The 22,927-nt window shown below is 41.1% G+C and overlaps 1 protein-coding gene across 1 annotated transcript in view; it reads left to right on the top strand.

The window, feature by feature from the left end:
- Positions 1 to 5,744, top strand: part of meis2b (Meis homeobox 2b) — a 31,426-nt gene extending 25,682 nt beyond the window's left edge. Inside the window, exons 10-13 of the mRNA XM_077552162.1 lie at positions 816 to 874; positions 2,051 to 2,140; positions 2,362 to 2,458; positions 5,042 to 5,744. Coding sequence (XP_077408288.1) covers positions 816 to 874; positions 2,051 to 2,140; positions 2,362 to 2,420 — 208 coding nt within the window. The 3' untranslated portion in view covers positions 2,421 to 2,458; positions 5,042 to 5,744. The remainder of the gene's footprint in view (positions 1 to 815; positions 875 to 2,050; positions 2,141 to 2,361; positions 2,459 to 5,041) is intronic.
- Positions 5,745 to 22,927: the final 17,183 nt, after the last annotated feature.

The raw sequence follows: 22,927 nt of genomic DNA on the forward strand, positions 1-22,927 counted from the left end.
AAAAACGAAGGTGCTGATTGGATAAATAGCAGATCTGTCTATCTGAAGCACAGTTCATAATTTTAAATTCAGTTTTAAGTTTAGTGGACTTCAGTTCCAAACCAAGAATTCAAATTCAAATTGCACAATTCAGATTCAGTTCTTAAATGCGTTGATTCAAATCTATGTAATTCAAATGTATTTTTCAATGCAGTTATTATCTAGAGTAGATTTCCTCATAAATGTAGCATACATTTTAAAAGCAATTCTCCAGATCTAATTAAATAGCAATGCACATTCAGATCCGCATGCTATGCAAGCTCTAATGCAGATGTCAATGCACTCAGACTCACTGTACTGCCTTGGGGATGTGTTCATGAAAAAGCATTGACAAACCAGTTAGTCACATTATAGCCTGTGGCTACAAGGCTAAACCTAAATCAATAGATTTTTTTTCTTTTTATAGATATGTTACAAGAGCTTCTAATACACCAGATTGTACCTGTGGAAGTGAAGCGCATTATTAGTGAAGTCCCTGGAGACACAGCATGCGTTTCCTGTTTGTGTAAGGGTTGCTCCTGAATGTTTTAACTGAAGAATTGGGTATTTAATAGAGCTAATCAAGGTCAACTTGTGAATGACAGCATTGAGAACACCAAATTAACTCATTTAAAAAAAATACCTATTTTCAAATGAAAAGTTGTGATTTTTCCTAACTGCGAAAATTTGTTTGTTTAACTAATCTGATTTTGTTCAAGCCTCTCATGAACTGTGGAAATTGTTATTGCATATGCACAAAACAATCATTATTTACATGACATACATTTGATTTCCAGGTTCATCAATGCAAGGAGGAGAATAGTTCAGCCTATGATTGACCAGTCCAACAGAGCAGGTAAAAACAGTTTGTACAGAGTTTACAGATCATAAAGTAAATGATGGAACTTAGTGTGTTATTAAATGATAATCAGAGGTGATTAGACAGATTAGTTTAGTTTAGTAGGTATAAAAGGCAGGGCAAGGCAGGTTTATTTGTAGAGCACGTTTCGCACACAAGTCAATAAAAAGTGCTTTACAGCTACATAAACTTACAAGAAGGCAAATAAAATCATTCCATAAAACAACCATTAATAATTAATTAACTTAAAATATTTCAAGTTGTCATATACACTGATAAAATTGAATGGTTTTCAGCCTGTTATCGCTGGTGTTGGGCCCAAACCTTGTTCAATCATTAACCCTATAAAGTCAAACGTATCATATTAAATACAAGACATTTTGAACCCTCTACTTTATTTCATTTTTTCTTTCTTTCATTGAAACGCTGACGTATATGATCTGGCACATTTACTGCTCTCTAACTCTAATCCGTTAGAGGGCAATATCACCCATCTGATGGCTTTTCCAGCGACCTTGCAAGATCACTCCAATTGAGGAGAGACACCTATACTTATTAATAGTGGGAATTTTTTTTCCAGATTTTTGGAAACACTAATATTTTTGATATGTTTGTTTATTATTATTATTATATTTTTGACATTTATAAATGTATGATTTTAAAGCTTGTGACTGAATGTATCAAATATGACACAAATCAAAAGTCATATGTAGAAGTTGATTTATTTTTATTTTTAAAAGGACCAATAAATATTGTATTTACAAAGAATCTGTATTTTATCTCATATATTTCATGGTTCAGGCTTTATAGGGTTTCTATTAAATAATTAAATAAAATTTTGAATTGAATTGAATAGGGTTAAAGGGAGCAAGCCATTTTCAACACTTTAGATTGGTCAATAATTCATAAAAATAACACCCACAGGTGTGGACTGCCCACAAGTATAGAGTTTTGATAAAATATAAAATTTGCCAAATTGTGACTTTTGAGATTTCGGCCCAATGCCATCGATGTGTTTCACATCTTTTGAAAGACTGTTCCAGATTTTAGTAGCCTCATCATATTTACTCCCTGAGGGTCTCAGAGACAGAGAAGGTTGAAATGGTTCTACAAACAGGTGTAATTCATGTTTTGTCCCATTGACACGTTTATTTTTCTCTATTCTTCTTTCAGTGAGTCAGGGTACAGCTTACAGTCCAGACGGCCAGCCAATGGGAGGCTTTGTCCTTGATGGACAGCAGCACATGGGGCTTCGACCCGGAGGTGAGTATTCTCTCTGTAGTTAAACCCACAATTCTAACATTTGTTTCTATTCACTTTAAACATAACTATAGCTTCCTAACCACCTAAAATAACGTATTAAAGATAGTACAAGACAAAAAACTAAACATTGGAGTCTATTCATCCTGTTATCATTTGTGGAGTTAATATTGAGCTTAATTGAAACAAATAAAAGTTGGACACTTCATACATTCTTGTTCCAGGTCCAATGGGTGGTATGGGTATGAACATGGGCATGGACGGGCAGTGGCACTACATGTAAGCCCAAACCTCTGAGGCCAGCCTCAACAACAGGGTGAAGTAAGTTTATTGCTGCATATTTCTGCTCTCATTTCATTCATCTACTCAAAATATCCTGACAACAGGTTCGGGGCTATCTACAGGAGGTTAAGAAGTACTTGTGTGTAATACAACATACAACCATGCACTTCCTAACCAGTTGTATGACAAACATGGCATTTTAAACATGGACAAAATACATGCATATGTCTTTTTTTTTTTTATTGAACCAGTTCAACACAGTATCATAATATATTTCTTGCTCACTGCATGTAAAAAATATCCAGCCTTCAACAATAAAATGTTTGAATTATATAAAAACATAACCACATACTGTGCCACCCCCCCCCCCCCCCCCCCCCAAGTGCAAAGAACGTGCATTAAATTGACCATTCAATTCAAGGATGGCACAAAACTGCTGAACAGCAAACCAACATGCAACAGAGCAAGAGCTCATTTATGCGACCACATACGAATACAAATTACGACCTTACGTATTTTAGTTTAGCGAGCTCTATTGGCCATGTTAAATATTTAAAAAAAAAAGTAAAGTAAAACATAAGTGGAGTTCATGGGACTCGACCCCGGTCCGTGTCTATCTGACTGAGCTATTTAGCTAGGGATTGTTTTAGTGTTGACTACATGTTTTGGAACGTCAACCATACTACAACCTCACTGAGCCTCATCCTAACCCCAACTATTAGTCCTACGGCAGATTGACATGCATGTCAACACTAAAAAAACCACACACAAAGTTTATTGCGGCCTGTTGGCTCTGTAAGGTAGAAGTTTAAGGTTTTAAGGCGGCCAGAACGGATAGTATATATTTTTTTCAATGTGTTTTTTTTTTTTTTTTTAAAACACTTATTATTATACATTTTGTAGAATATCTTAAAATTTTGATCTGGGAACAAGTTGCAATGTTTGCATTTTGTTCGGTATAAAACTACCTTACAAATAACATGTTTATTGCATTGTTTGTTTTGAATCAAAGAAAGGGGATAACACTACAATTCTGTTGAAGTACTTTCACATTTTGAATCTCTTTTAGACAGCAGTTTCAGAAAATAGTCCTTGTGATTCATAAATAAAAAGTGGTGGCCGGATCACATTCCTCCTTGCCTTCTTTCTCTTTCAGCTTCATTTTGTGCTCCTGCCATCTCTTCTCATCCTGCAATCTGATTAAGAATCAGGCTAATCCCACCTCTACCCCCCTCTTCCCCCTCCTTCAGCCCCAATCAGCTTCATACTGCTGCTGACAGTTCTCAAATCAAGACATATTGCCTGCCGAAGGCATCCAAGCACAGAGAATTTTATTTAACACCCACACTCCACTGCTCAATGAGCCACGCTGTAATGACACTTACCTTGATTAATAGAGCTCTTTATATGTAAATAGGAAATGCATTTGCATCATTTTTTATTCAGTGGGCCAAATTCGGCCAACACAGCTGCCTCATTCCTTGTCTGATCATCCCCCGAATATTGCTAATGAAGTTCAAAGGGTATCATGATGTTTTATGTGAAAAAAATCAAAGATAGATCGACATGGCTTTTCAATTACAATAAACACTGTATTGTATATGTATTTGGCGGTGATTTAATCTAATTACTTGTCAATTAATGATGAGTGGGTAGTTACTGTGTAGTTCAATGAAGCCTGGTGTTTTTTCCTCCCCCAATTTCATCTGCAGTGAGAGCATATGCTGACTGCAGCAGTAAATATCCTCAGGACTGCAGAAATATTACGCTTTTCCATGCACAATAAAGCCAGAGCCATAACATTTAACCAGCATGGAATACATAAGTGACTTTGCATTATAGCCTCCTGCCCTCTGTATAGCATTGACATATGCTCTGCTTCAGACACAACACATCTTATTTTGAAATGATTGCTCTTTAAAAAGTTATTTCCAAAATGATGATGAACAATAGTAAATAATTAATTGCTTAAAGGAAGGCTGGAGCAAAATGTGGTAACTTGACCTCCAATTCGCTTTATTAAACAGAAGCAACTGCTTTTATCCAACCCTTTCATCCAACCCTAACCTGAAAAAAAAAAGACTAAATTAGTTCAATACCAAATGCAGGATCTTACTAGTGTGAAATTGTGTAAACAATAATTTACCACATCAATCTAACAGATCAAAGTGGGTCTTGTGAGGAGAAAAAGTTGTTCTTAGACAAGTTGTATGACTAAAGTATTTAAATATTAATCATAAATATATAAATGGACAATCACATTTTTTATTTATATATATATATATATATATATATATATATATATATATATATATATATATATATATATATATATACACCTTTACATTATTATAATGTATATTGGTTGTTAATTTTCATTTTGTTCCACACAACAATTTGAGTCGATCAAAAGGGCAACAACGACGGAGACAAACAAGAAATGTCAGTTTTCTGCAATAGTCTTAAAAATAAGACGTGCATAAATATAATTTGCCGTTGTGCACATGCTGCGAACATAATTTGATTGTGTGTGTGTATGAGTTTTTGTTTTTTTATCTTATTATAATGAAAAATAATAATAAAAAAATGGCATCCTCCTCATACCCATGTTTGTCTTTGCAGGCCTCCATGGTTGGCTCAGGGATCTTCATTCATTCATTTTGTGGAGCTTGAAGCTGCCGGTGCATATCCACGTGACCACCCCTCGCGCCCCACCTCAACTTTGTTGCCCTACGGCTTGCACGCACACGTGTGTAGAGGATCAAGTGTGGGGAAAAATGCATCACCTGTAGGCTTTTTTTTAATTTAATTTTATTTTTTTAAATGAAGTTTACAAAGAGGCTTTAGTATAAACAAGAACGGGACGCTCGGGAGCGCAAATCGCAGTGGAGGTGTGTGGCTGCTGTTTAATAAAAGAAAGAAAGAAAGAAAGGAAAAGTCATTTAGAAGAGAAGCAGTCATGCATTTCCCTTCAGTTTCATTCTAAATTATTTATTTATTTTTATACCACAGCGGGCCACAGGGATGACACCTTTTTCTCTTCTTTACGAATCAAAAGTGAAGCTTTACTTCCATATCTGCATCTCCTGTCTTAACAACAATGTACATACACGACACACGCGAACACACACACTCAAACACTGTGGAATATATTTGAAAAATATGTGCTGTATAGATTTGTGCTTCTTCGTTGCGTTTTTTTTTTAAAATTATTATTATTGTGACATCACCACACCCCGCCAACCAACATGGTTTCGTTTGCATTTTCTTTTCATTCTTTTCTCTGTGTGTGCAACTGAAGAGAGTTTATAAAGAGTTCAATCTTTTTGGGATTATGTTTTAATGATTTTCCTATCACCAAAACACAGAACGTCTTCAGTAGAACCAAATCGAGACAAAATAAAGAAAGAAGGACAACGCAGAGTGTGTTGATGTGAAGAAGGCCTGCATGGGAAGAGAGCGAGAACGATGGAGAGGTCGTGTGTGGGCGTTTGAAGAAAAAAAAGCAACAAAATTAGTTGTAGGAGCAGGTCACGTATCCAGCTTCGGTTCGATAGGAGACGGAATTGCAGTTGTCTGCTGTTATTGGATTGATAGTGACAGCCATGATGGATGGGCCGGCTCCCAAATTCAGGAAAATAAAAAAAGAAGCTGCAGCTGTTTTTCACCGACACATCTTTGTTTGTAAAGGCTCAACTGCGGTGGTTTGCACCATGCACGCGCGTGTGTGTGTTTGTGTGTGTGCACGCGCACGCGTGTGTGGTATATGGCATTTTATACTTACTTTATTCAACGGAATACATATAAAAAAAATATTTTTCTCTTTTATAATATTATATTATTCCGTCCGTGTTTCTTTGCTCGTTGTTTGGCCCCGGATTACAGGAGGGAAATATAAATAAATAAATGCATAAACTGCGCAGAGGAGCTCATTTATCACTGTCAGACGCCAACGATCCGCAGAGGCTTGTATCGACGAGGAGAGCACAAGCCAGAACCGAGTTGTAACTAGGCAGTATGTGCCCTTTTCAGTATTGCTGCATAATTATTTTCATCAACAAAAATCGAAACAAATCACCATGCAACGAATTTAATATTTAAAGATGACATTGGTTTTACTAGAACAAAAACAACCATATTCATACCACCCCTTATTACAGTATATCATTCTTATTATTAATGTTATGATTTATTAGTAGCATAGGCCTATAGTAGTACGGTCGTATTTATTTTCCACCAGTTTACAATTTACTTCAAGCAAAAATAAAATGAGGCTGCATTACTCTGGAATTCCGGTTATGCTTGGATTTACAATGTTGTTATTTTAGTCATACATTTCACTGCTGCATACCTGGTCCAATTGTCCAAATTGGCGGAGTAAGCAAATATAAAATGTTTTTTTTTTTTTTTTTTTTAGTTTGTGTGTGTGTGCAGCGTATTTTTGTAAAAGAATCTAGGCAACATAATGCCGGTTATATTGGAATCCTAATTCTTGCATTTTCCCTTTAGTGATAACGGGTAGGCTACACTGTATATTTACTAAAAACAAAACGAGCGTGCAAAGATTTCCCGGTATTCTCCATCTCTCACTCTGAGCGCCAACAGGCCTAATTGGTTGGCTTCTGCACACTGCGCAAAATAAATGCGTTGTGAAAGCTGCTGGAAACACGCGCCTGCATTCCTGTATGAAATATAGGTCAGGACTGCAGCACTTGATTCCCAAACTCTACTTTTCACTGAATTAGACTCATAGGGCCTCCATAGGGCTGCTTAAAGGGGCTGTTTCTTTATTATTATTATTATTATTATTATCAACTGCACATGTGTAACACTCAAAAATATAATTGTAAAATATTGTAAGCATAAATCCTAATGCTGTTTTTTTCTCTAACAAAGGCACACCTATGCAAATTAATGATTTAAAAATTGGATCACTTTATTGCATGAATCAAATTATGTTTAATATCCATATGCAGTTGGCCTATGGAGACAAAAACAATTCTTAACTAAACGAAAAATTGAGGCGACAAATGGCAGTTTATGTTTTTTTGCAAACCATACAAATATTGCAATATTATGTCATACACATTAATATAATAATATTGATTAATTAATATCACGGTATTTAATGAGGGCATAATGAGCGATGGATGATTCTTGTCTTAATAAGGTTACAATTAGAATCAGTGTGGATGCCCTGTTACAGTATATGTAAACAAAAGGCGACTATATTTCAAGGAAGACCTGCAGGATATAACGGGTAGTAAATCTGTAATGTTACGTATATAGTGAAAAATTGCAAACTCGATTAAAGATAATTCTGGTTGATGACTATTTGATACATGATTGTTGTGTTCATCCTCCATCCTTTGAGTCATAACGATCAGCAAAAATCCTCACTGTGATGCACGACTGTTCTAATATAACACAAAGGCTGACTGGGCAAGAACCACAATCACAGAGGATGGAAACGACCATACATTCTCCCATTTTAATCATTTGCTTTTGATCATTTGAAATTTCAACCAAATCCATCATTGTCAAACTGTGTGCGCACTCAAAATTAACTAGCTCACTCGCTGAAAGGCCAACTCTCAAGAGGCAGCAGTTTTGCTGGTTGAGTTGCAGTCATCTGAAGTGGAAAAATATTCTTCTATATTTTTATGAATCCAGATCCTTATTAATGTCGGAAATTACAGCTACGTTTTATGACATGTGTGTATGTTTTTGCCCATTATTTGGCTTATTTTAAGATCAGTTCATAATAATAATAATAATAATAATAATAATATTATTAATCTTAGGCAAGAGGTCAAAATCTGGCAACATATTTATATTCAATAACTAAATATGTCGTATACATTTATTCCAACTGACAATAATCAATAGGTTGGTGGGGGGCGGGGTGGTTACAATAACAACTTTGATTATTAAGTTACACCCAGGAGATGGAGCTAAATTTAATACCAAGCGTCTTAAAATCACCACCAAAGAAGTGCTGTTAAAAAAATTTAAACAATACAGGAACAACTTTTCACCTAGCATGGTCAAGTTTGGGAGAGGACTACTCATTAAACGCAAAGCAGATGATAAACCGACAAAAGCAAAGATGCGAAAATATGCCGACACCCATCTTGCGCACGCAGGTGATTTGGTGACCTAGGCAAAAATGTAGATTGCTAACCCCCCCGAAAAACTACAAGTAATACAAATAAATAGCATAAGTATAGTGCAATACAACTGTTTAGTGCAATTTGTGCTGACATTAGTAACTACAAATGTTTTCAAACTATGTACAATATATTTGTGTAAGATACATATAAAAAAAAAAATAATAATAATTAGGTCAATGACGGACGCCCATTTTGTTAACAATTGACGGGAATCTCCGAAAAATTAACGAAAATTAACGCTATTTTGATGTTTATTTTTATAGACAATTCTGATTGACTGACATACATGCCTCTAACCTGGGCCCGTTTTTTTCTCCTCCTCCTTTCGCCGCTTTCTCAATGCTGTACCTGAGGGCTTGGACATTTTCATTGTAAAGGTTTTTGATATATCGACAGCAACATGAGCGAGCCATCCATCAGTAGCGCTAACACTCTGAGATGATGCGCGATCCCTCTCCCTACCTTTCACTGTAAACAGCAGAAGCAGGTCAGATTCAGGGTGCCAGGTCATGATCTCATATTTATTTGGACTACAAGTCATAAAAATATAATTATTATATAAAATATATATGCGGAATAATATAACATATATAAATAATGTAATGTAATAATGTCAAATAAATAAAATATATATGCTCTATAATATTTTGTAGCATTCTCGGTTGAAATAAAGGTGTTCTCTCCAACTGATGGTTCACAACTTTTATTAAACCTTCCTTTGTTTGAACACACTGTAAGAGCTACAATACAAATAAACAAAAATTGCCTTTAATAATTCAAAATGCATGTTTTGTGTATCCTCTTACCGTATTTAAGCCATTTACTAAGGTGACCATATTCCCATTTCCCAAAAAAAGACGACACTTGCCCTGGCCTTGAAATTGTGGTACCAGTCGCAGTTACACAGTGTACTTCACCTCCTGTTAGTCACGCAATGCCAACTGGACATTTTCATGAATTTATAAAACCCCCGGTCGCCCCAACAGGACATAAGAAAATGGTCTGAACTACCAAAATAGGACACATTTGGTCACCCTACCATATACTATAAATTAATGGCCTTAAATTATTAACTTTTATAGCCTTGACAATCTCTTGAGTACAATTTATATTGTAAATAAACATTTTAACCTTTGCCTGTTGCCTTTATAAATACCTTAAAACTAAAATAAACCATGCAGAAATATACAGTTACGTATGTAACTACGGTTCTATGAGTCCCGAACGACTGCCAGGTGGCGGTGCTGTAACAGCACGGAAATCCCCCACGTGGATGCGTCACTCGAGAAAGAATTCATAAAAAGACATTTCCAGGGTTCCAGATGACGTGATCCTCATGTATAAAAGGGGATCGTAGCCGGAACCGAGTCTCTCAGAACCTTCTTGTGCAACTCAACACGAGGGCTCTGAGTGACAAGCAATGCTGGCGGCCGTTTGGGACTCATAGAACCGTAGTCACATACGTAACTGTCTATTTTGTCCCTCCCGACCGCCAGGTGGCGGTGCTGAAACAGCACGGAACGCCGAATACCAGCGATGTCATGAAGACCCGGGAAAGTGTACCCCACAGAGGGGCCTCCGCAGGACCGCGAACCACATCCAGTAGATGAGGATAGGTGACATCCAAACTGTAGAATCTGGAGAACGTGCAAGATGACAACAAGGAAGCGACCGCACAGACGTCCTCCAAGGCCAGCCCATGAGGTAGACACACACCTGGTGGAGTGACTGCACACCCCAGGAGGAGGGGGACGACCAGAGACCCGATACGAGTCCCGAATCACCTCCCCGATCCAATGGGAGAGGCGTTACTTGGACACAGCAGCTCCCCTATTCGGGCTGTCGAAAGACACAAAAATCTGGGTGGATGTACGGAAACATGACGTAGCATCCAAATAAAAGCGGAGCGCCCTCACAGGACAACAAAAACCTGGAGCGTCATCCCTATCAGTCGACGGCGGAGAAAAACGAACGAGACGAATAGGGTGGTTGGCTTGAGAGCCAGACATAACTTTGGGCACATAAGCAGCATTTGGCCACCATGTGACCCCTGCCCTGTCGAGATGCCAACAAAGGCATTCGGGGCTAACAGACAGGGCGTGGAGCTCCTCCACCCGCTTAGCGGATGCTATTGCAAGTAGAAATGCCGTCTTGCAAGACAGTCAGCGAAGTTCCACTACGGTCAACGGCTCGAAAGGGGACCTACACAGTGCGTCCAGCACCAGACAAAGGTTCAAGGCGGGGACTCGAGGCAGATTCCTAGAATGAAAACAAAAGGCCACCCCTGAGGAAGGAGGCCACTAGGCTATGGCAACCCACAGACTTGCCATCCACTGCAATATGGCAGGCCAAAATGGCTGCCACGTAGACCTTGATCGTAGAAAGGGAATGCTCCTTATCGTAAACAGATTGGAGGAATTCCAGAACCTTGGTAATAGGGAACGTCACAAGATCGCTCCTGCAACTTGCACAGCTTCTACCTGTTAGCATACAGCGAACGAGTGGACGGAGCCCTGGCATTAAGGATCGTATGCTGAACAGAAGACGAGCACTCAGTCAGCAACGGGTCTCGACCCTCAGCGGCCAGAGACACAGATGGAGCTGTGGGACAGTAGATCCTGGGCAGGATCCACGGTTCGGAGGAGCAGAGACTGCGAAGGAGAGGGAACCAAGTCTGGCCTGGCCAAAGAGGGGCCACCAGCAACAATGTGTGAACCTCCAGAAGGACCCTCTGAAGAGTCAGATGAATGAGGGGGAGAGGTAGGAAGGCATATAGCAGGCCCCTTGGCCAGGGGTGTGCCAGAGCATCCTGGCCTAGCGGGCTGCTCTGTTCCCTTAGGGAAAACCAGAGGGGACAGTGAGTGGACTCCTCGGAGGCAAAAAAAAGATCCACTGTCGCTTTTCCGAAGCGACTCCAAATGGCGCTCACCACCTGCGGGTGGAGACTCCAATCCCCCTGAGGCGGACGACGGCGGGAGAGGGAATCCGCCTACTGGTTGACGATGCCCGGGAGAAACATGGCACGCAGGCTGGCAAGATGGGGGGCGGCCAAACTGAGGAACCCTCCGTGAGGCCCGTAGCAGCTGAGCCCAGCTACTGACTTTGTCCCGCCCTGATGATTGATGTGATACACAGTGGACGTGTTGTTCGATCGTGCCAGGAAATGGCGCCCTGCCTTGAAGGGCAGAAAATTAATCAGGGCCAGATGCACAGCCCGCAGCTCCAGCACATTGATGTGCAGGGATCTGTCCCCTGCAGACCACAGGCCTTGAGCCGTCCTGTGTTGCAAAACTGCACCCCATCCACTCAGGCTGGCATCAGTGGTGACAACTTTGTGACGTGTGGGTACCACCCCCAACGGGACTTCCGCTGTTAGAACAGACCGGCGACCCCAAGGTGCGAGAGCACCCATGAACCGACTGGACACTCGGAGACGTTTCCGACGTTCCAGCAGCGGGTTGAGCCGGAAGCGGAGCAGCCACCGTTGCAATGGTCACAGCGACAGCAGGCCCAATGACACAAGTGCCGTCAGGGACATTAACTTGCCTAGCAGATGCAGAAAAAGGCAGCATCCCATTGGCACAGAAGAGAGAGATGAGACGTAGCACATCGTCGACCCTTCGTGGGGACGGCCGAGCAGTCATGGAGGTGGTGTCCAACGACATTCCTATAAACAGAGTCTGCTGAGGGAACAAGAGAGGACTTCTACAGGTTGACCTTGAGCCCAAGTCGTGATACATGCTGTAGAAGCGTAGACGTGTCTCGGATTGCCTGATCCTTGGACGGAGCGCATATCAGCCAGTCGTCCAAGTAAGGAAGCACCTTTGTGCCCCTCGACTTCAGGGTTGCAGGGGCTGCCTTCACTACACATGTGAACACACTGGGAGAGAGTGACAGCCCAAATCCTGTGCTGAGGAGCAATAGGGACGTGGAAGTAAGCGTCTTTCAGATCGATTGACATGAATCATTCCCCTCGGGCGATCTTCCTCAACACGGCCGATGTAGTTAGCATACGGAAGGGCAACATCCTGAGGTAATGGTTGAGACCTCTCAGATCTAGGAGAGGGCGTAGTCTGCCTGTCTTTTTTGGAATGAGGAAGTAGGGGCAGTAGAATCCCCCTGGATGAGCCAAGGGATTCACTGCTTCGATAGCGGACTTGGCGAGGAGGGTCGCTAGCTCTTGATCCAGAGCTAGTGCCTTTTTCGGGTTGCTGACAGTCTCTCGGACCCTGGTCAGAACTGAATCCTGTACCCATGAGACAATGTCGAAAGCACCAACGGGTTCGAAGCGAGGGCAGCCCAGTAGTTAAGGTGGCGACAAGAAAAGTAACCGACTGCCGGCCCCTCGGGCTCAATCCCTGGCCCTACCAGATTTAGTGGTCCGGGAGGGATAGGGCATGGTGCGTGAAGCTCGGGGCTGACCATGGGGTCCTCGGCCAGAGGGGCGAACCCCACGGGCGTCTATGACATGGCCTGGAGTGGGACAACGAGGCCTGTATCCACCGTAGGCCGAAAGGATTGCCCAGTACGGGACAGAAGGGCGTCCGAGAGAGCGGCTCCCCCCGAGTTGGATGGAGCATAGGGCCTGGCAAGGCTAGCAAACTTACGACTTGCGTCATTAGCACGCACTGTGCGTTCCAGCGCTCCTGTCCCTACCAAACCGAAAACTCGACCCGGCACCACAGGGAGGTGACGCAGTTCCTTCCGGGAGGGCTCTCGCAAGGGAGATTGAGCCAACCATACCTGACGGTGCGTCTGTATAAGCAAATACATACTACGGCCATGCTCCCTCAAAAGGAGGGATAAATCCCTCAGCGCCATGTTACAGAACGATGTAGCCTCATCTACTTTGTTGTCTCTCAAAGCTGCAGAGCGAGCAAGTAGGAGATGCGCCTGGGCGTTGGCCAGGCGTGCTAAGACCATCGCCGCGTTGCACAACTCAGTGACCAGTTGGTCCATCAAGCGCCAATGAGGGCTAGGGCCTTTCACATCCTCTCTAAGGGCTTCCTCCGGGGAGACAGGGCACGGCCGTTCGCCGGGAGCCGAAGATAAACACTAGAATTGGACCAGCAGGAATGAAGATATGTCAAAAAAAGATGAGATTTCAGGATCCAAAAAGACTCGGTTGAGTAGTCCATTGAAGAGAGGCCACACTCAGTAGGAGGCTGAGAAAAGCCAGACGTCCAACTTTAAACGTCGGAACGCGCTAAGCATAACAGTGCGCACCAATTCCGCTCCAGCTGAAAAACGTTCAGAAGGAGGAAAAGACGGGGCAGTGGAAACAGAGTCCATACCCGAACGTGCCGCAGCAGCAGTCGCCGCAGCAGCAGTCACCACTGCGCGACGATCGAGACATCAGTCAGTGCGTCCCTCTTCGGGTAAGAAAGAGCCGCCATAGTGCTCGCATCGAGCGTCATTGTCCATAGCAGCCGCCGATTGATGCGCAATGAGTGTGCGCAAGTCAACAGGCTGCTATCTTTGTGTGGGAGAGGAGGCGAAAACCGGCCTCTTCACCAATGGAACAAACAAATTCACAAGTGCTCACAGAAACACGTAAGTGAACGTCGTCATAAACTAGCAGAAGTCATGACCGACAATATCAAAGCCATCAAACAACCTCAAGGTGGCTGGCGACCCACGGATGGGTCAAAGTAACTGCAGGCAAGATGACAACAGTTGCTGACATTCACCAGGCATACTCACAAACTTGAAGCCGCAACGTCCATACATAAATTCCAAAAGTCCAAATACACCGAGCTTTCGCAGCCAAGGAGGGCGAGGAACCCCGCTGCCTCGATCAACAAGATCACAGGCCACCGGCATCGAAGAAAGGCGGTAAACGCCGTGAGTGACTGCGCAAGAAGGTCAAAGAGACAAAGACATAATACACATTTAAGGTGGAAGGGTTTTATGCTTTTTGCCGGTATTTGATAAAAGAATAGAGCTGCCCTCTCATCTTGGACGCTTATCGTTGTTTGAAAGAACTTATACATGTAAGCAATTATTGATGATGGTCAACAAACACAATTGGTACCATTAATTTATATTTAATAAAAACTTTTTTAAAGCATCTTATTTTTAGTTTTTAGGTGAGCTGTGCATATTCTAAATACAGGACATGATAAATTGCTACCCTCAATTACCCCCACATCTTAGTTGATTATGTTTCAAGTCTTTCTGTTTCTAAAGGAAATAAAATGCAATCGTTACCTTTAGAACATGAAGAAAAGCCTCACTGACAAAGAGTTATACTGTATATTCTTTGGATATATATATATATATATATATATATAAGTTGCTTCCATGAAATAGCTTCAATACAATTGCCCGCCAAAAGTTTTACCTATTAGTTTTCAGTTAAATGCAAATAATTATCTCTCTCATATGAAACATAGTTACAGTATAGTCATATTTTTTTAATTGAGAAGTGTTGATTAAATGTTGCTATCTTTTTATTAAGTTGAAGTGAAACTCTGGTGTCATGAAAAAAGATTTTATTCGACAGCAAATGAGTATACCTAACTAAATATTATAGCATTAAAATGAATAACTGAACTACTAAGGAAAATACAGCAATTTCTGTGTCAAATAGACAAGACCAAAATATATATGAAGCTATAAAATATCAAATGTAAAACAAAAGTGAAATAAAAATATTCTTGAATCGCTACAGAAAATGGTGACTCACTTTCAAAGATCTTCTCACTGCCAGGTTGTTGCGCAGTTTGCACATAAATACATGTTAATATGAACTCTGATTATTTGAGCAAAAACTACAGTATTAATTGGACCTGAAAACAAAATTAACAAAACTATTTCCACTGTCAAAAAGCTATAGTATGATCTTGTGTACATAAAATAAACACACCAGGAGCATGCAATGGCATAAAACCACAACACCTCCAGAAGAAGTTGAAAGTGAAACTATACCTAACAATTGATGACCTTTTTCTGAAGTAAACTGTATTTTCATGATATGCAATTGTGAGTAGTGCAGTTCTGATCAGGTCTGGGCTGGCACAAATAATTGCCCCTGGCATTTTGATTTAGGCCCACCAGCCCAGCCTGATTCCTGACCATCCTTGGCTAACACGTAGCTCTACCACTGATGTTTATTGGTTCAATTTGCTCTCTATATTGTAAATGGATTAAGGGCTGCTCCCTGTAAAGTGTGGGCCGTCTCTTGGGATAAAATGGAGGAAAATAATAATTAAATAGCATCACATCAGCCCCAAAAGACACCAGCCCACCGGGCATCTGCCCTGTACGCCAGATGGCCAGTCCAGCCCTGGTTCTGATTCAGCAGAGCCATCCTCATTTTGTTGTTGTATGGCTGTGTCAATAATGTGAAATGTGCTACATGCATTCAAGTCAAAAACCTAAGATCTGTTTAATAAATGTAAAAGATGCCTAGTGTGTGATTCTTAGATCAAGCCACTTGTATTTGGTATTAAAACTTGAAATAAGATTATTTTTGATGAGACTTTTGCTGAGAGAACCAGTGTAACTTGATAAGAAATTTGCTTTATTTTAAGCTATCCAATATCCAGACTAATTGAGACAACCTAGACATGTTTATGCTCAATTTAAGATAATAATAGAAAGCCAACATTTAAAAAAAAAAAAAGAAAAAGTAAATAACCGTTAAAAGTGCCACATTATTTGCGATGTAGTTCATAATGATATAAAATGGACTTAAGTATACAGTACTTTGTATTTTTGAATTGAAAAAAAGAAAGATCTGTTTTAATATATCAAAAATCAAATAGATCATATATATATTAGGGCCCAGCCAATTAATCGGCCGAATAATTGGCCAAATGGACGATGTTTGCCCAATTTTTTTTAACACTTTTGTACTCTAACCATTTACAGCAGGTGTACACAAGTAACAATGTTACTATTATTATTACATACTAATCAATACAATAACTCAATAAACAAAGCTATAATCTTATTTTTTAAAGAAGAAAAAAGGAGAAAACATGAAACAAAAGGGATAATAAAATGACAAAATGAGCTAAATTCCAACATAAATGTGTTAAATATTATTTATTTATTCATACCAAAATGTTGGTTTTATGTGTTCCATGGTTTCCATAGCCCAGGCAAGTAAGTCAAATCCAACATTAATGGCAGTAATGAACTCATGTGGAAAGTGTCAAGTTACACATGCTCCATGATCACTTCACCATGCATTTGGTGGCAGGCAAAAAGAGCAGAACTGATGATAGGAGACATGGCGTGATCCAACCTTGGGGTTGACTATGTCAAACACAATTTGATGTATGTATGCCCACGCCTTCTAAGGGACTTGTTCGATTCTTTGAGCCCTCATCAACTTGGTAGATGTTTACCTCCTACGTGGATAGCCAAGCCTTAGCATGCAAACTGTTTAAATTTTAAATAAGAGAAATCATATGTGGGAAGACGCATATATGTCAGAAGCAAGAGGTTCAGGAGGTAAAAGGCCAGAGGTGAAAAAGTGGTCAGGGTTGTGATATGTTTCAGATTGTAAGTCCTTCAATACTCCTTCCAACATTGATGGAACTCAATGGCTTTCTTTAAAAGTCTGTGATTAAACTTTTTTTTTTTTAATATGTCATTGGTTCAGAATTCAATTCATGGCACTAATAGCAACCCAAAATGGATTACTCATGTGTAGAGGTGGCAAATACAAGTCCAGAAAGTAAAAACCCTGCCACAGTTTGGCTTTATCCCCAGGTGCTAGCTATTTCCCTAGCTAGCTTCCACGGTGCTCGTTTACTTGCTAGGGAGCTAGCTAGCTAGTAGGTAGAATCAGGAGTTAAAGCCAAACTGTGGCAAGGCTTTTACTTTCTGGACCTGGATTTGCCTCCTCTGCTCATGTGGTAAGGCACATGTGTGTATGTACACAATGCTTGAACCTAGTTATTTTCTATCTTGGGGGAGAATGATCCAGGTGACCTTCCTTGTCAAAAAAATTTTGACAATATGCATGAAGTCATTTTCCTGCATTTCTTTAGTTGACTGCTTCACAGTCGCCTGACTTGTGGTGGGACTCCTGCCACTACGGCGGGGAAGTCCACCCTCTGTGGCTCCGGAACAACCTTGGCTCCTGACCCTCTCCCTGCTAGGCGCAGCTGTTTTGGCCGCTTGTGCCACCCTCGACCGCATTAACAGTTTTTCTGAACATGGTCATGACGTCACTTCGGCAGTCAAAATGGTTCGAACAGGGCTCTGGTATGGTGTTGTACATTGGCAGGTTAATATAACAGTATTTTGCAGTGCCCCATTGCTTTCCTGCAAGGTCTGACTTAATGACCAGAAATGGTCAGCGCTGTACATGCTATTATTGGACAGTCTACAAGCCAATTGCTGTTCGCAGCATAATGGATTGGAGTTTCACTTTTTAATATCAATCACTTCAGCAAACCAGCACAACAGCAGCTAATATCTTATGACTTTGGAACAGGAGGGTCCCGCTGCAGATAAAAATAAAAAATGTCAACTTTTTCCTCTGCTAGTCTACTTCCTGACTACCTTCAAAGTGCCACACCAACAAAGACCAAGACATTATCAAGACCAGAGAGTATCGAGACAAGACCAAGACTTTTGGAGGTTGAGTCCAAAACAAGACCAAGACCTTTAGATCTTCTTCTTTTCATTTTCCCTTCAGGGATCGCCACAGCGAATCAGTTGCCTCCATCTAACCCTGTCCTCTGCATCCTCTGATCTCACACCAACTACCTTCACGTTATCTCTACATCCATAAACTGGGTCCTCTCAACGCGGAGGAGCAGCGGCTCTGCTCAGAGTCCTTCCGAGATTAATTAATCAAATTAATCTATTTTAATCTCATATCTGCCAATGGTCCCCAAATAAAAGATTAGAATTATAAGACATTACAAAATTGTAGTGCATGACTAATCAATTGAATACACAAAGAAGAGAATATTTTAAATCCACATTTATATTGTTGAAGTGTGCTTCATAAATGTAATTTAAAGAAAAAGTTTAAGCACTTCAACAATTATGCCAGGCATTATTTTAAAAGATAATCTAAATTTCAATTTTGTTAAAAAAAAAAAGTGAACAAAAATTAATCTAAATTTCCACAAGATGAGGTTCGGTGTATGGATGGCATGAGATAAACTAATCGCATAAATAACACTAATCACATTATAAATAGAAAATAGTTCTAATCCATCATCAGTATTGTACAATATAAATCTGTTAGGCATGTCAATTCATTTATCAAAAAGCTATAAAGTACTATATGAAAGTACTAAAGTTGTGCAAAATTAATAATAGCAACATTAAACTAAAACAAGATCCCAAGATACTTGAACTCCTCCACTTGGGGCATTATCACGCCACCCTTTTCCGACTGAGGACCATGGTCTCGGATTTGGAGGTGCTAATCTTGATCCCAACCGCTTCACACAGGTTCGGTTCCAGTGAGAGTTGGAGATCACAGCTTGATGAAGCCAACAGAACCACTTAATCTGCAAAAAGCAGAGATGCAATGCTGAGGCCACCAAACTGGACCCCCTCAACGCCTCGGCTACGCCTAGAAATTCTGTCCATAAAACCTATGAACAGAATCGGTGATAAAGGGCAGCCCTGGCGGAGTCCAACACTCACTGGAAACGAATCCGACTTACTGCCGGCAATGCGGAACAAACTCTGACACCGGTTGTACAGGGACCGAGCAGCCCGTATCAGGGGGCTCCCCGAGGGACACGGTCGAACGCCTTATCGAAATCTACAAAACACATGAAGACTGGTTGGGCGAACTCCCACACAAAACACATTCAGTACAGTTCAATTACATTCAAATGTCAAAATTAACACATTCATTGAGTAAAAAGTGCTGTCAGTGTTCATTGTATTTCAAACAATCAAAGCTGGCTAAAACGCATACAATAATTACTAACGATGAATCATCAAAATCATCAATCACGTCAGTGATTGAGAAACATGTCAAAGCAAATGCATTTGGACCCGTGTAATACCATCGGAACGGCTAATGGTAAAAACATAACTCACCAACTCGACTTTTCTAATAAATGCGATGGTCAATTGAGGCAGTCCAGCACTGGCAGTCGGCTCTACAAGTTAACAAATAGGCATTTAAGTATTGAGGCCATAGCAGCGATATTTAAGATAGAAACTTTCTAAAAACCCACCTCGAGCAGCAACAAACATTTCCCCCTCGCGTGCCCTGGCTTCCGTACTCCGGCCCATAGGCGGCTCTTATTGGTCCATGCAGTCACATGGCCGCATGACCGAACGCAGCACTATGCCAAAGATCATTAGGCAGACAAGAGCGTATACCCTCGCAACAGGTTGGATTTGGTACCCACGTTACACGATCAATTGCGTTATTTTTTTAACGCACTAATTTGCGCGTAATTAATTAATCTAGATTAACAATATGCATTTTCGGCATCCGGACGAAATAAAATTAAAGATGAAAGAATATGGCAGAAAGAGAATGTTGTTGACGCAAGCAAATAACGCTGCCATCAAGCATCTGTTTGAATTAAACAGAGCTTTGTGAGTACCGGCAGCTTCACACCAGAGAAGGAGAGGGGCGTTGCTGCTGAGAACTGCATTACAGGTGAGCCATTTTTTTTCCTGCAGCGCCTAACTTTTTTTCCTTTGATGAGAGCCCCTCGAGCACTTCCACTTTTTCACTTGCATCCTGGTGGCCATGCTAAATAATTTAGCTAAGGTTAGCACTATTGCTATCAACAGTTTTAAACAAGTAAACACTTACTGCTATCTCCGGGTTGACTATAGACCTGTACAGGACGCCGTGTGTGACTTTGCAGTCCGTTCCCAAAGCCAATTGGCTGGTGCAAAGAAATGTATTTGTTTACTCTTTAATGTTGGTGAACATGTGAATGTGCCGATTTTAAGTACACCACACCATGTCATGCTCCAAATAGCCTCCAAATGTGTCATCTGCACCGCACCGCACACATCCGTGCCCGCCGGTGCGAACTTCAGTAACATGTCTGTGGTGTGGAAGCATTTCAATTTATATTGTGCTTCATTAAAATGCCAGTGCTAAATAGGGCTAAATATTTTATAATAATATTATAATTTTAATTAATTATAATAAATGCAATAATAATAAAAAAATGGCATAATAGTTTTTTCTTTGAGAGTGCTCAGTATTGTTTATTTGGTAATCGTACCGATTGAACATGTCATGATCATTGCTCTCTCTCTTTATTTTTTGTGTGGGGTGCGTGTGAGTTTGTGCTCATTAATTCACCTGAAACCTATTAAAAATCCCATACCCTTCACCTAAACCGAATACTTCAGAATCCCGATGTTGTCAGGAGACCCGAGGAGTGATCAAAGAAAAGAAAGAAAAGTCAAATCCAGTACCAACCAGACACCTCCACACAGGGTTACAAACCAGAATCTTTCACCAACCCCAGAAGCATATCAATTCCAACAAATTAGAGAGACCTCAAGAGACCAAAGGAAAGACTAAAGAAAGGAAGAAAGGATAGATGAACCAGAGTGAGATCCACAGACATCAGCCTCCACCGATTCAACGACCAGAGGAAGAAGCAGATTCAGTTTGAATTTCGGTAGATGCTGGTGTGGGGGATCTTGCATGCGTGAAAAACCTCCACCCAAGAGGGGAGCCATAGACCCCGGCCAGGACAAGCACAACCCCCCAGGGTCCCCAGGCCTCGGCAGAGCCAGGGGACAACCCCCTCTCAACCCACTCTGACATCTTTCATTGCATGCCTCTATGTATGATATGGTTAGGGTGACCAGAAGTCCCAGTTTAACAGGAACAGTCTCATTTTGAGCCATGTGTCCCAAGTCCCAGCGGACTTTTTGCCAGCCACACTGTTTTGTACCACTTTTACCCAGGTCCTGTCCCAGCGTGTCACTTTTTAATCCAATTATTTGGACCACGTGTATGTCAATCACACAGTTGTCATAGCAATTCATACAATAAACCAATTAAAAAGGAATTTAATTGTAATTAATATTCCTTCCTATTTACTTTCACATTCATATTTGCATTTTTTTTTTTTTCCTGGGAGATCTCAGTATTGATCATTTGAAATGTCATCATCATTGTTCTCCCTTTTTTTTTTTTTTTTGTATGTGTGTTTGTGCGTGTGTGCGTGCGTGCGTGCGTGCGTGCGTGTGTGAGAAAAAAAATAAAATAAATAAATAAGAATTCCCATACCGTTCACCTAAACCGAACACTTCAAAATCCAGCCAGAGTCGTGGGGCCGCCAGGAGACCCGAAGGGGGACCAAAGAAAAGAAAGAAAAGCGAAGCCCAGCACCGACCAGACACCACCCACCGGGCCACTAACCTTCACCAACCCCAAAGACATCCAAACTCCAACAAATCAGGGAAACCTCAAGGGCCCAAAGGAGAAACTGAGGAAAGGTAGAAAGGACAGACGAAGCAGAGTGAGATCCACAGACACCAGCCTCCACCGAATCAATGACCTGAGGGAGAAACAAATTGTGTCTGAGTCTCGATAGATGCTGGTGTGGTGGATCTAGCATGCATGAAAATCTCCACCAAAGAGGGGAGCCGTCGACCCCCGCCAGGACAGAGCAAGCGCAACACCTCAGGGCCCCCCAGGCCGCGGCCGCGCCAAAGGACGACCCCCGGGCCCCGCAGGGGCCACCGGCCGGAGAGCAAACCCCGGAGCAGGAGCGCCCCCCACCCCAACGCGGCCCGCGCCCCCAACCCAACGCAGCAGGACGGGGCACTGCAGGCCCACCAGGCACCCCACCGGCCCACAACCCCCGCTCCCCCCGCGACCCCCCCAAAATTGTAGCATACCAGTTTGTAATTTTGAAAATCTGGTTACCCTAGATATAGTTATCCATGGGGTGTGCAACAAAATTGTGTAATACAGCAGAATGTAAAATGAATTTCCCTTTCACATGAGGGATTATAATTAGTACAATAGACAAAATAAAACTAAACCAAAAGTAGCTAAAGCAAAAACCCCTGAACAAGCAGTTAATATTTTGAGAGCTGCTTTTTGAAATAATTTTGCGGATGAGTATGCAAAATGTAATGATAATGATGATGTTTTATAGGTTTATTATAATTGGGATTATTTGGCTAAAAAGCATCTTCGCAATGTAGTATATGGCAAAGGACAGGCATGTATGGAGTTGAGATGTTAAGAGTTGATTTTTTAAATTTCACTCAGTAGAAATAATAAAAAGTTAAAATAATGGGAAAAAAATCAGTTGAATGAAGGCCTCTTTAGATTATTTTCCATTTTAATCTATTGTTTTGTAATTGTCATCCTTTAAATCAGCTTTGTCTCAGAGGGTGAGTG

This window comes from Vanacampus margaritifer, chromosome 19 (assembly GCF_051991255.1).
Source record: "Vanacampus margaritifer isolate UIUO_Vmar chromosome 19, RoL_Vmar_1.0, whole genome shotgun sequence".
Taxonomy (NCBI): domain Eukaryota; kingdom Metazoa; phylum Chordata; class Actinopteri; order Syngnathiformes; family Syngnathidae; genus Vanacampus; species Vanacampus margaritifer.